Here is a 12,225-nt window from a genome sequence, read left to right as displayed (position 1 = left end):
GTTCACACACAAACAAAACAAGTTTGGGGATTTGGAGTAAGGGAAGGTCATACTCAGGTTTGGATCTAGAATTAACACAGCAAAAGCTGAATTCTGGGGTTTGAATTTGAGGAAGTTTTTCCTAATTTTGAGTTCCCCCAGAACTGACCCCCCAAAACACAAATATGTGTGTGTTGGGAGGGGGGCGAGGAGGAGGGGGAGAATTAATCTCTGAAACAATATGTTTGGAGGCAGATTAAAAGGAGAGTTCCCCCAAACCGAGAACTGCCCCCCTTAGAAAGAAAAAAAGAAGTGGTTGAATTGGGGGCAATTTTCCCCAATTTTTTTATTCCAGAAATGACACCTTTAAAATCTTAAGGAGAGGGATGTAGTAAAGGAGAATGTTCCCTCCAAATTGCAGGGGATGGGTGTTTCTGGATTTTCTAGCTGGGTTCTGAATTATTCCTCAACCCCACTCCCTTAAACTCCATTTTTATGGCCCTGATCCGTTCCATGCGTGTGCATGTGTGGGTGTGTTTTTTTCCAGCTCGGGTCTGGACTCCTGCCCCTTTTTAGGGCCCTAGTTCTCCTAGGGGCACTCCACATTTTCAGGGTGTTCAGACCTGTGTTGCCATGGTGACATTTGGATTTCCCTCTGTATTTTGAGGAATATGTTAATATCGGGGGTTCTGCCCACGCCCCCCAATCTGTGAGTCAAGCCCTGCCCGGAGGAAGAGGCAGAGACTAGGCAGATATGTGGAAAAGCACAAGCACGGCCCATTGGGCCTTGTCTGGTAGTGGAGTTTGCAGACCTAGTCTGCAGCTGGGAACTGTGGAAGTGCTGGTGGAGGCTCCGAACCTTTCCTAAGATGCTGTTTAGAGGGGTTCATGAGCCTCAGGGGCTAAGGGGGTAGATGAGCTGGCAGGGGTTACACTCAATGATCACCCCCCAAACCTGTGCAGGGCGTAGGGAATGGGAATACAGATCTAGCTCCATTGAGCCCCTCTGCTTCTAGGGGGCTTTCTTGAAGAAGTTTCACAGGCCGGGTGCAGGGGTGGGAGTGAGGAAGGGCTCACTTTGGATTTGCTGCCCTGACAGCTACAGACCTCAGGGAGCCTGCTGGAGGCTATGGGGACGTTTTGTGGGCCTGCTGCCATGTGGTTTTGTAGACAGAGCTGCATTTCTGGGTGTTTGGGGGGATGTTTTGTTTCTGGGTGTTTGGGGGGGATGTCCGTGTTGCGTGACAGTGATTTTTACCACCGGACCACCTCTGTTGCAGTCATGAGGCTGCCGCATTAATGGGGGGGGCTGCCTGACAGTGATCCCCAAGGGAGGGAAATGCCCCCACTTGGCAAGACAAGTCTCTAGTCCCTCACTCTCCCCCACCACCCATTCTCAATGGCATTGAGTTTCTGGTCGCAGCTTCCAAGCTTTCTGTCCCTCTAGCCGCCCTGTACCTGGCACCTCCCATTGGCCGGATGCAGGTCACCTGATCGCTCCCCGCAGGATACAATATGGCGCTGTCCATCTAGCTGCTGCTGGAAGGCGTGGAGGTAAAGCGGAGTTCGCGGGCTATGGGGAGCTGCGGGGGAGGGGGCTGATCTGTCCCTCTTCCCGGGGCTTGGGTTTCGTTTCGCTTTTCTCGGGGGGGACAGAGACCTACAATTGTAGCTCCCCACCCCCCTGCCTGGCGGGGTTTGGGATTATTCCCCCCCCCCCCCCACCCCCGCACGATGCTCAAAACCTGGCACCAGCCCCTCACGCTGAGTCACTCTCGCCTGCTGCCCTTGTGAGGGATTGAGGCCTCCAGAAAGCATAGGCTGCGGGGATCGCTCTCCCAGGTCGCTGGCTCTTGCAGTTTCATTGTGAGTTTCAGGATACTTGGCGTGCCCCTTCCCCCGTTTCCCTCTGAAAATCTTGGCTCCTGGGACTGCATGAGACTCTCAAGCTTTTGTTTAAGAAAAAACAGCAGCACTGGCCCTGTCTTTAATAGGGTTGCTGCCTCTGTGAGGCACAGAAACCCTCTGGGCCATCTGAACCATTTCAGCTGCAAAAAAGGGGTGATCCTGGGGAAAACCTAGGCTGGTGGCTGGACTAGTCCTTCAACTTGCGATGAAACACTTTAAAATATGGATCCTAATGGCGTGGCCCCGATGCCTGAAATCACATCCACAGAACCCCATGTGCTGTTTTGAAAAATCTGATAACTCGTGTGTGGAGTCCTTCTCCCCCCCCCCCCCCCCCATCATGATGGCTAATTTTTGGATGCTTGAGGCTGATGATGCTGTTGTAGTGCAGAGAGACCTAGGAGTCCGTGCCATGGAGTAGAGGCTGTTGTGTGAAAAGCACTGTAGGGACACAAAACAAACAGATGTCCTGCTCTAATGAGCTCACGAGCTGAGGTTTGTCTATACGCAGGTCCTGCACTGACTTATACATTTGTTGCCATGTCTGAACGTGGATGTGGGTGTAGTAGCTTAAAGATGTGCTGGTAAATTTACCAAAACAAGTGCTGCTGATTTCAGCCCTTGTGGGGTAGGGCTGCATCCACATCAGATAGTTACATTGCTGCAACAAAATGCTTTTTCCCACAAAATGCAGGTAACAGTATTTCCTTCACAATCGCTGTGAGTAGAAAGACGGGCAGGGACAGGAATGAGGGCTAGGGAAGTAGTGATCCGTGCTCATCTGGAACGCTGAATTCCGATCCCCCCCCCCCCCATAACTCTCCCTCATCGCGATGGCGACAAGAAACTTGGAAATGGCTGATGTGTGGAGACTGCTGCCCCTTATGCTCACTGATGTGGTTTCCTTTTGCTCTTGTCTATAAGCAATTGTCACCTCTCAACTTGTATTTAGATTGCAGGTGCTTTGGGGCAAGGCTGGTCTTTGTTTTGGGGCTGAACGGTGCCTGGCACAGCGAGGCTGTGGAAGTGTTTGTGGTATTTTTCTTGTACTCTGGAGACGGCTGTGACACAGGGTGTTCTGAGGAAGGCTAATGTCACTCTACTGGTTTAGCTTATGAGACGCTGTGTCCTGCAGTCAGGCAGAACTGTAGCAAATTGGCTGACTGGAAGGGGCCGGAGATTCCTACCTGCCAAAGATCTGCTAGCCAGAGAGCTCTGGACTGCCAAGGACATGGAGGAAGAACACTCACAGGAAGCCAATGGCTCCTGTCCAGAACAGAGTGAGGGGCAGCCGCCTGCCTCTGATCCAGTGGTGGATGCTGGGAGCTGTGCCGGCCCCATGAAAACAGGGGAGACTGTGATTACCGAGGGAAAAGCGAAGATCATCTTCCCCAGTGCCAACGAAGTGTTCTACAACCCCGTGCAGGAGTTTAACCGAGACCTGACGTAAGTACAACTGAGGGGGCTGGAACTGTCTACCAGAGGTACTTATCTGCCCCCATCACAATAGTATCTGAGCACCTCCCAACCCTCCTGCGAGGCACGGCAAAGTTACTATCCCATTGTACAGATGGGGTGGGGGAGGGGCACAGCAGCTAAGTGACTTGGCCAAGCTCATGCAGGCATCTGTGGCAGAGCAAGGAGATGAACCCAGGTCTTCCTAAACTGTTGTTCCTCTCCCACTAGACCACTCTTCTCTAGTGCCGAGCACCTGCTGTGGGGGGTGCCCCCACTTAATAAGCCTGTAGCCAGGACCCCAGAATCCAGTCCCTTTTGCCACTGTGGCTCACGAGAGAATTGCTTGGAAAACGTGGGTAAGAGCGTGAGAGTCTGCCTGGGGACGTGGCCTGGATCTGACTTAACATGTGCTGAGGCCTGTGTGTGTGTCTGCCCTTCCGCCCCAGGTGTGCTGTGATCACGGAATTCATTCGCCTGCGGCTTGTGGCAAAGGGGATTCAAAGTAAGTGGAAATAACTCTCGTCCCCCCCCCCCCCCCCGTGCAGGAGCAGGATGGTCACGGTAGCGCGACTGCCACTAGCACCTTGGCTTTCAAAGCCAGATGAGACCCTCTTGGTGCTGCCCCTCCCTGAGACTCCTGCCGGTTGCTCCCTTTCCCTGCAGCAGTGCCTTGGGGCATGCGCCAGCTGCTTGCTGATCCCTTCCCTCTGCTATAGGTTCCCAAATTGGGGGGGCGTGCCCCCCCTGGGGGGGGGGCTTGAAGAAATGTCTGCTTGCGTGGGGGAGGGGGCAGTAATTCTGGAGCTGCCTCTACGCTCTCCATAGTTTGAGGTCCACAGGGGCTTGCTCTCTTCCTCTCCCCCCCTGCCTGCCCCGGGTCCCTTCCAACCCTAATCTGTGTGATTCTGGGCTCTGCCCTGTCGCCCCGGGTTGCAGGGACCAGCCAAATTGCAAGGTGCTTTGGCATAGGGGGCAGATCAGGGGAGTGATCGGAGGCTGGGAACAGGGTGGCGCAGGGCTGTCATGTTAGCTCCTCAGCCAGGGAGGGTCCCCCTGCCCAGAGGGGCAACCCCCGTGCCCGCTGCGAGGCCGCTTGGCACATCAGAGCAGCCCCAAGCCAGGCCCGCTGAGGTCTGAAGCCAGAGCGGCTGCCCGGCCTCTTGTCACCCAGATGAGGCGCGGTGCTGGGGTGTGTGCAGAGTGGGGGGCATGTGGGGGGGGGGGGGGTCAGGTGACCTTGACCCTCGCATCGCCGCCGCTCGCTCTGTCTCTTGCAGTTGCCGTCCCAGGAGAGAAGGGGCTCGAGAAGGTGGTTGTGGACCTCTCCGAAGGGGAGGAGGCGGCGTCGGAACCGGCGCCTGACGGGGAGGGGACGGACCAGGCGGCGGCGGGAGACGTGTGCGAGGTGCGTTGAACCCTTGGACTCGCTTTTCCCGCCATGCCGGGGTCCCTGTCTTGCCGGGCACTGCCTGGCGCGAGACAGTCCCCGCCCCCCCGGCGGTCACCGAAGAGCCGAGCTGCTCGCTCTCTGCGGAGGGTAGGTGGGTTCTAAATGGCTCACCCTGCTATGGGTTCCCCTGGCTAAGACCCAGGGAACAGGGAGGGGAGATTCTCCCTTAACCTCCCTCCCCTGTTTTTAGCGGGGAGCTGAACCCCCTCCCCGCTTCTGCTGGCTTCACCCCTGCCTCGTAGTGGGGCTCGCGCTGGCCCCCAGCTCGGTGGTCAGTCTGGTGTTCAGGTGGGTGCAGGCGCTTCCCAATCCAGAGCTGGGCGCCGGGGTAGCCTGGGCAGGTGTTTCCCATTGTGGCCGGGTGAGGGCAGAGCCCGCTTCAGCCGTGGCTGGCGGGTCCTACCCCCCCCCCGTTACATAACCTTCAGCTGCTGCCAGCTCCACCCCTGGGGCAGCTGGTGTTGCCTGCCCAGCTGTCCTCAGGTGGGGGGACTCGAACTCACCACCCTGTGCTCCAGAGGCTGATGGCCTATCCCCCAGGGAGCACGCCCACCTCTGTGATTTCATTGGGGGCCTCGCTCAGTCATCGGGGGCTTGGCTCTCGGATCCTGAGGTGCTGGGTTCGGTTCCCCACTGCTCCCCGGTGGCCTTTGCCTGAGATGCTGCCCTTTCCCCCCCGCAGGAGGGAGTGCGGGTCTTGGAGGCCCTGGCTGCCTCGGGGCTCCGCTCCATCCGCTTTGCCAAGGAGGTGCCCGGCCTGCGGGCTGTGGTGGCCAACGACTTTTCCGCCAAAGCCGTCGAGCTCATGGAGCGGAACGTCCAGTTCAACGGAGTCGGGCACCTGGTGACGCCGAGCTTGGCCGATGCCAGGTACAGCGGGCGGGGGGGCTGTCGCACGCACCGAGCGGGCTGGTCTCAGCCGCTCACTGGGTTGGCCTGAGCCCAGTCCAGCTGGCTCGGAAGCAGGAGGGCGAATGGCCCTGTGCCTGGGGCGGGCAGGGCGGCGAACGGGACTAGCTCTGGGGATCTGCTAACACAGGCCCCCGTGGCTGGCTAGCCAGTAGGGAGCCCCGTGTAGCACGGTGGGCGGGTTCACGGGCCAGGTCTCCAGCAGCCACGGTCGCTAACTGCCTCCCGCTGGCCGAGGGGTGAGGCAGAAGCTGTGGGGGGCAGGGATTGTCTGTGACTCTGTGCTGCTCGTGGGGCACGTAGCGCTGCCATCACCCCCCCTCCCCCGCAGTCACAAGACAGAGCCCCCTCTCTGGCGGGGGGCTGAGCCCCCCAAGGTCCCTCAGGCTGCCTCTCAGTGCCTCCCCGGCCTGCCCGCAGGATGCTGATGTATGAGCAGAAAGCGAAGAAGGAGCCGTTCGATATCATCGACCTGGACCCGTATGGCAGCCCGGCCACCTTCCTGGACGCCGCCGTGCAGGCCGTGAGCGATGGCGGTGAGCGAGGGGGCCGTGGTGCTGCGAGCTTCCCTGCAGCAGTGCCTTGGGGCACGTGCCAGCTGCTTGCTGATCCCTTCCCTCTGCTATAGGTTCCCAAATTGGGGGGGCGTGCCCCCCTGGGGGGGCATGAAGAAGTTCCAGGAGGGGCGCAAGGCGACCCAGCCCCCCCCCAAGAAAGAGCCCGGTCCGTCCGGTATTTTCCGTTTTTCCTGGCTCGGGTGTCCCCTGGAACACGTGCAACTCAGGTTGGCTGGGAGTGGGGATGGGGGGGCGGAGGATGGAGCACCCCAGGCAGACTTCAAAATGGCCGCCTTAAAAGGGCAATGTCTGCTCTGCTCTTAAAAGGGCAACTTTTTTTTTTCTCTACAAGTTTGCTGCTATGCTTGGCTTTTGGGGGTGGGGAGGTGAGAGTTTGTCAAAAATCAAAAAGGGGGCATGATGCCGAAAAATTTGGGAACCGCTGCTCCAGGGCGTAGGAGCTGGAGCGTTAGAGCAGGGCAGCGAGGAATCCGGCCTCCTGGCTTCTGTTCCCGGCTTTCCCAGAGCAGATGACTCCCCTCCTCCACCTCAGACCCCTGGGCTGAGACCCATCCAGGCTGGAGCAGGTGAAGCCCAGAGCTGGGGGAAGACTCCTCCACTGACCCCACCCCCGATGCCCCCTCGCAGGCCTGCTGTGCGTCACCTGCACCGACATGGCAGTGATGGCCGGGAACAGCGGGGAGACGTGTTACAGCAAGTACGGAGCCATGTCCCTCAAGGGCAAGTTCTGCCATGAGATGGTAAGTGGAGGCAGGGGGCAGAGGGAAGGGGAGCTCAGCCTCCTCCCTGGCCCTCTGGCGCTGGGCCTGCTAGGGCTGGGCTGAGGCCTGGCGCCCTCGTGTCTCAGCAGAGCTGGGTTGCGGATTGGGCCCTGCCCTGGAAGTGGAGCATTGCCTCCTGGCCTGCCCTGTGCTGCACCCCAGCTCCCCCCCACAGCTAGCCTCCTGGCAGCTCCCCCAGCCTGGCTCGGCAGCCCCGGTGCTCGCCCCTGTCTCCCCACACAGGCCCTGCGGATCATCCTGCACAGCCTGGACCTGCACGCCAACTGCTACCAGCGCTACATCGTTCCGCTGCTGTCGGTCAGCGCCGACTTCTACATCCGGGTCTTCGTGCGGGTCTTCTCCGGCCAGGCCACTGTGAAAGCCTCTGCCAGGTGATCTGGGTGCTGCGCGCAGGCCTTCACTCCGGGTCCTGACCGGCCCCCTGCCGGAGCGCCCTGTCCACCTCTAACCTGCCCGCCGTGCCCCGCCCCCGCGGAGCTCCCTGCCTGGCTCCCTGCAGCGCCCCCTACTGGAGCTCCCTGTCCACCTGTAACCTGCAGCGCCCCCTGGCGGAGCTCCCTGTCCACCTCTAACCTGCCCGCCCTGCCCCGCCCCTGCGGAGCTCCCTGCCTGGCTCCCTGCAGCGCCCCCTACTGGAGCTCCCTGTCCACCTCTAACCTGCCCGCCCTGCCCCGCCCCTGCGGAGCTCCCTGCCTGGCTCCCTGCAGCGCCCCCTACTGGAGCTCCCTGTCCACCTCTAACCTGCCCGCCCTGCCCCGCCCCTGCGGAGCTCCCTGCCTGGCTCCCTGCAGCGCCCCCTACTGGAGCTCTCTGTCCACCTGTAACCTGCCCTGCCCCCTGGCGGAGCTCCCTGTCCACCTCTAACCTGCCCGCCCTGCCCCGCCCCCGCGGAGCTCCCTGCCTGGCTCCCTGCAGCGCCCCCTACTGGAGCTCCCTGTCCACCTGTAACCTGCCCGCCGTGCCCCGCCCCCGCGGAGCTCCCTGTCCACCTGTAACCTGCCCTGCCCCCTGGCGGAGCTCCCTGTCCGGCTCCCTGTGGCGCCCCTACTGGAGCTCCCTGTCCCCCTGTAACCTGCCCCGCCCCCTGGAAGCATTCCCTGCAACACCCCCTGCTCGCCTCCCCTCTGCTTGCTGGGCTTGAGCCCTGTTATCACTGCCTCTCCCCGTCTCTGCAGCAAACAGGCCCTGGTGTATAACTGCGTGGGCTGCGGGACCCACCACTTCCAGAGACTCGGCAAGATGACGAGCCACGGGAGCAAGTATGGAGCTCCGGGTTCTCCCCCCCACGGGTCAGCCCCCAACTCCTGGCCCTGGAAAGCTGGGGAGGGGACCTGACCTCAGAGCTAGTGACTGGAGAGGGCCTGTGTCTGCCAGATGGGAGTCCAGGGCTGGGAGCCCCTAAGGAGATGTAGGATGGATGTGGGAGGTGACTGGTTCCTGGAGGGGGCCCCAGCAGGAGGGGGGCCTGTCTGGGGGAGCCTGTGGGGGGGCTGGACTGTGAGATCTCAGGGTGGGGGCGATGGGGGGAGGGGCTCTATCCCATTCTGTGTCTAATCACTGATCCAATTTCAGTTTTAAATACTCAGCTGCCTCCGGCCCCCCCGTGGGCCCCTCCTGCGAGCATTGCGGCCAGCGGCACCAGGTGAGCGCCCCACTCCCCTGGTGCGCCCCACTCCCATAGGGCCAGGCGCTGCCCTTACCTGCCCTGTTCTCTCCCAGCTGGGGGGCCCCGTGTGGGCGGAGCCCCTCCACGACCTGGCCTTTGTCCAGAGGATCCTGTCGGCCTTGGGGAGCAACCCGGGGCGGTTCCGGACACAGGCACGGATCCAGGGCGTGCTGAGCATGGTGACCGAGGTGAGGGGCCTTGCTGGGGAACCGGGTTGGGTCTGCGTTGGGGAGCATCGGGGGGAGACTGAAGGGGGGATGAGGCTTTCTTGAGACTGTTCCCCACTCGGGAACGCTGAGGTGGGGGCCCGCAAGTGACTTGAGAAATAACCCTCTGGAGGCAGGGTCGGCCGCAAGTCCAGTCACAGGTGCCCTGGCCCTGGCCGGTAGCTGCCACCACCCTCGTGGAAAAACTCAGCAGAGTTCCCAAACCAGAGAGAGAAAAATACCCAACCCCGTCTAACTGCGCGTTCCCCATCTACCCACATGCCTGCTTCTGTCCTTTGTGGCCCGGGTCTTGCTGGACCGTCCACGTCCGGCTCCCAAGGCTCACTGCACCTCGCCCCGGCCTTTCCCGACAGCCACACGCGCAGCAGCAGTGGGCACCTGGCTGCTTTCGGTTCCTGTCTCCCCCCCTCTTCCCACTGGTACCTCCTGGCCCCCCCTGCTCTGGGTTTAACCCCTTAATTACTGACAGCTGGCATGTCTAGGAAAGGGTAGAGCCCCTCTCCCTCCCATCTGTCGCAAGCTAGTTGGGTTTCTGAGCCATTGTGGTAGGGGGCGTGGCCAGTCGGGTGGGGGCGGGGCCTGCGCCATGCTGCGCCACTGTGTCCCTCTCATGTTCCCCTCTGGGCAGGAGCTGAGCGACGTCCCGCTGTATTACACCCTCGACAGCCTGAGCAGCACCATCCACTGCAACACGCCCTCCCTGCTGCAGTTCAGGTACCCAGGCGCCGTGTGGGACCAGCCAGCAGGGGCCGGGCAGAGCCCGGGGCCACCCCGGTGCCCTGGGGGGAGCAGGGCAGAGCTGGGAATAGATCCAGGCCAGCTCCCCCTCCCCCCAGCTATGCTGCCTCCAAGGCTGGGGGGGAAGAATCACCAGTCTCCCCCTCCCCCGGCGCATGCGGCACTAAGGAGCGCTGGGGGGGGCCGGGAGGGGGAACGTGCCCCTCACGAGCTGCTGCCCCAGGGCTCCCGTCCCCGCAGTGCGGGCGCCTGGCCTGAGGGCTCCCCTCTGCTTCCAGATCCGCCCTCCTCCACGCCGGCTACCGCGTGTCGCTCTCCCACGCCTGCAAGAACGCCGTCAAGACGGACGCGCCGCCCGCCGCCCTCTGGGACATCATGAGATCCTGGGTGAGTGGGGGCGGGGGGGGTGCTGTGCCTTCCTGCCCCGCCCCTGGTCAGGCCCCAGCTAGCCAGGATGCCTCCAAGCCAGTCCTGGCCGGGCTGGGGCAGGCCTCCCTGAAGGGGCCCTTCCGTGGAGACGCTCTGCCAATGCTCAGGATTGGGGGGCGGGTAGGCCTGGCGGCCAAGGGGCCTGCAGCTCAGGATTAAGGGGGGCAGCGGCTGTGCTGTGGGTTGGGGAGGATAGGCCTGGGGGCCAGGGGGCCTGCAGCTCAGGATTAAGGGGGGCAGCGGCTGCGCTGTGGGTTGGGGAGGATAGGCCTGGGGGCTGGCTGAGCTGTGGGTGGGGGGCCCAGAGCTGGGGGCAGTGGGTGCAAATCAAGGGAAAAAAATGACCTGATCTCTCCTCCCTCCTCCCCCCCAGGAGAGACTCCATCCTGTGAAGAGAGAGCGACTCTCGGCCACCAGCCCGGCCTTCCACATCCTCGCCGTGGAGCCCACGTAGGGCCGGGGGGCTCGCTGGGGGCCAGGCGGGCACCTGGGGCTCTGCTTCCTTCGCTCCGGTGCAGGGGCTGGAGGGAACCATCCTAGGACTTGACTGTGGGGTTTGAGGCCTGGCTGTGCCACTGTCCTTCAGTACAACTGTGGGTGGGTCATGTCCCCGCCCAGTGCCTCAGTTTCCTCATCTGTCAAATGCAGCTGGCGCTACTGGCCTCTTTGGCGAGCGCTGTGCGATCGCTGGGTAAGCCGCAGGGCTGGCCGCAGGCCGGGCTGGCGTAACCTCACCAGGCCTTGGGCACTAGCTGGGCCGGGGTGCTGGGCCTGGCCCTGGCCTGCCGGGCCCCTGCTGCTGCAGGACAAGGCCGATGGCGAAGGTGGGTTGTTTCACTGGGGGGTGTTGAGCAGCTGGGGGAGAGGCCCAGACTGGCTCTGAGCCCCCCATGTGCCCCCTGCCCAAGGGGATCCCCCCCTGCTAGGCACTAAGCCGCCTGTCTCCCTCCCCTCCCGCCCCAGGCTGCAGGCGTCCTTCACCATCCGCGAGGACGCCAACCCCAAATCCCGGAAGCAGGGCCTGAAACGATTCCAGGAGAACCCCGAAGCCTACTGGGGCCCTAAAGCCAGAGCTAAGACAGGGTAAGGGGAGCCCCGGGGTGAGCGGGGACTCCTGCGTTCAATTCCTGGCTCTGAGGTGATGGGCCGCTTTCTGCCTGGCTCCCTGCCTCAGTTTCCCCAGTTGTAAAGTGGGGCCAGGCTGGTGAGAAACTTCACTTGCTGCTGGCAAAACGTCTGACTGAAAGGCAGTGACCGGGCCAGCTCTCGGGGGGCCTGGGCCCAGGGCGGAGTTAACGGTGGCGACTCTGGCTCCGTGTTGGAGCAGTTCACCCTGTGGGGCTACTCTAGCGCCAGGTTTGCAGCCCTGGCCTGCTTCCATTGGGCCTCTTCAGCGCCTCCCCCCTGGGGGGCTGTGGGGATGCTCCTTTGGGTCTGTTGCTGGGGGCTGTTCTCGAGCTGCCATGCTCCACCCCAGAGGCAGCTGCTGTCACTCCTAGAGCTGCTGCCTTTAGAGGCTGTCGCGGAACAAGAGGCAGGGACGGGGCTGGGCTCAGCCGCCTTCCTCACCCAGCTGCCCCCCGCCTGCCCAGGGGGGGCATTTCCACCTCCCTGCAGGACAAGAGGAAGCTGCATCAGAACAAGCGGAAGGAGAGGGTGGAGGACAGGAGCCGCTTGAAAAACAAGAGACTCAAGGAGGTGAGGCTGGGCCGGGGGCGGGGGGTCCTGGCCTGGGTTCAGCTGTAGTAACATTAACACTGTTGCTTCTCTCCCCGTGCCAGGCGAGCGAGGGGGGGGCGGAGAAGTGCTGTCCCTCCCCCGAACCAGCCCCCGTGGCGGAGGAGCCAGCGGCCCCCCCGCAGTAACCCGGCGCCGGGCAGGAAGCGCCGCTCCGGGGCTTGTGTTTTAGTTGGGCGAAGGCGCGAGCGTTTTGCTTTGTTTTGTTTTAAGGACTCTCTGGGCTCTGCCATTAAACCAAGAGCCTCGGCTTTTCAGGTACAAAGCCAGACTCACGTGTGGTGCTTCGGGGGGTCCTGAGGGCAGAGCTGCCTGGCGGCTCCGCTGGGGTCTGGGGGGAAAGGGAGAGAGCTGCCTCAGTTTC

At 62.1% G+C, this 12,225-nt stretch overlaps 1 protein-coding gene across 3 annotated transcripts; it reads left to right on the top strand.

Annotated features, from left to right (window-relative positions):
• The first annotated feature begins 1,431 nt into the window (after positions 1-1,431).
• TRMT1 (tRNA methyltransferase 1) lies at positions 1,432-12,126 on the top strand. 3 transcript variants are annotated; one of them, XM_075902437.1, is made up of 17 exons: positions 1,432-1,533; positions 2,840-3,333; positions 3,792-3,847; positions 4,623-4,750; positions 5,478-5,665; positions 6,125-6,240; positions 6,910-7,022; positions 7,287-7,435; positions 8,240-8,323; positions 8,637-8,706; positions 8,784-8,918; positions 9,586-9,671; positions 9,974-10,082; positions 10,498-10,574; positions 11,088-11,207; positions 11,717-11,822; positions 11,906-12,126. In XM_075902437.1, the coding sequence occupies exons 2-17, from the start codon at positions 3,002-3,004 to the stop codon at positions 11,987-11,989; spliced, it is 1,953 nt and encodes a 650-aa protein (XP_075758552.1). In that variant the 5' UTR covers positions 1,432-1,533; positions 2,840-3,001; the 3' UTR covers positions 11,990-12,126. The 3 variants fall into 3 exon arrangements, with proteins under 3 accessions (XP_075758552.1, XP_075758553.1, XP_075758554.1); XM_075902438.1 differs by having other exon boundaries at positions 1,455-1,533; positions 2,999-3,333; XM_075902439.1 differs by having other exon boundaries at positions 1,469-1,533; positions 3,023-3,333.
• Positions 12,127-12,225: the final 99 nt, after the last annotated feature.

This window comes from Pelodiscus sinensis, chromosome 19 (genome assembly GCF_049634645.1).
Source record: "Pelodiscus sinensis isolate JC-2024 chromosome 19, ASM4963464v1, whole genome shotgun sequence".
In the NCBI taxonomy this organism is placed as follows: domain Eukaryota; kingdom Metazoa; phylum Chordata; order Testudines; family Trionychidae; genus Pelodiscus; species Pelodiscus sinensis.
Note: the sequence above shows the minus strand (reverse complement) of the source record. Positions and strands in the feature narration are given on the sequence as shown.

Excerpts from the sequence above, each read along its gene's own strand:
- TRMT1 (XM_075902437.1), top strand. The coding sequence starts at position 3,002 with ATGAGACGCTGTGTCCTGCAGTCAGGCAGAACTGTAGCAAATTGGCTG. Across the intron at positions 3,334-3,791 it reads GAGTTTAACCGAGACCTGAC|GTGTGCTGTGATCACGGAAT; the intron begins GTAAGTACAACT and ends CTTCCGCCCCAG. Across the intron at positions 7,023-7,286 it reads GCAAGTTCTGCCATGAGATG|GCCCTGCGGATCATCCTGCA; the intron begins GTAAGTGGAGGC and ends CTCCCCACACAG.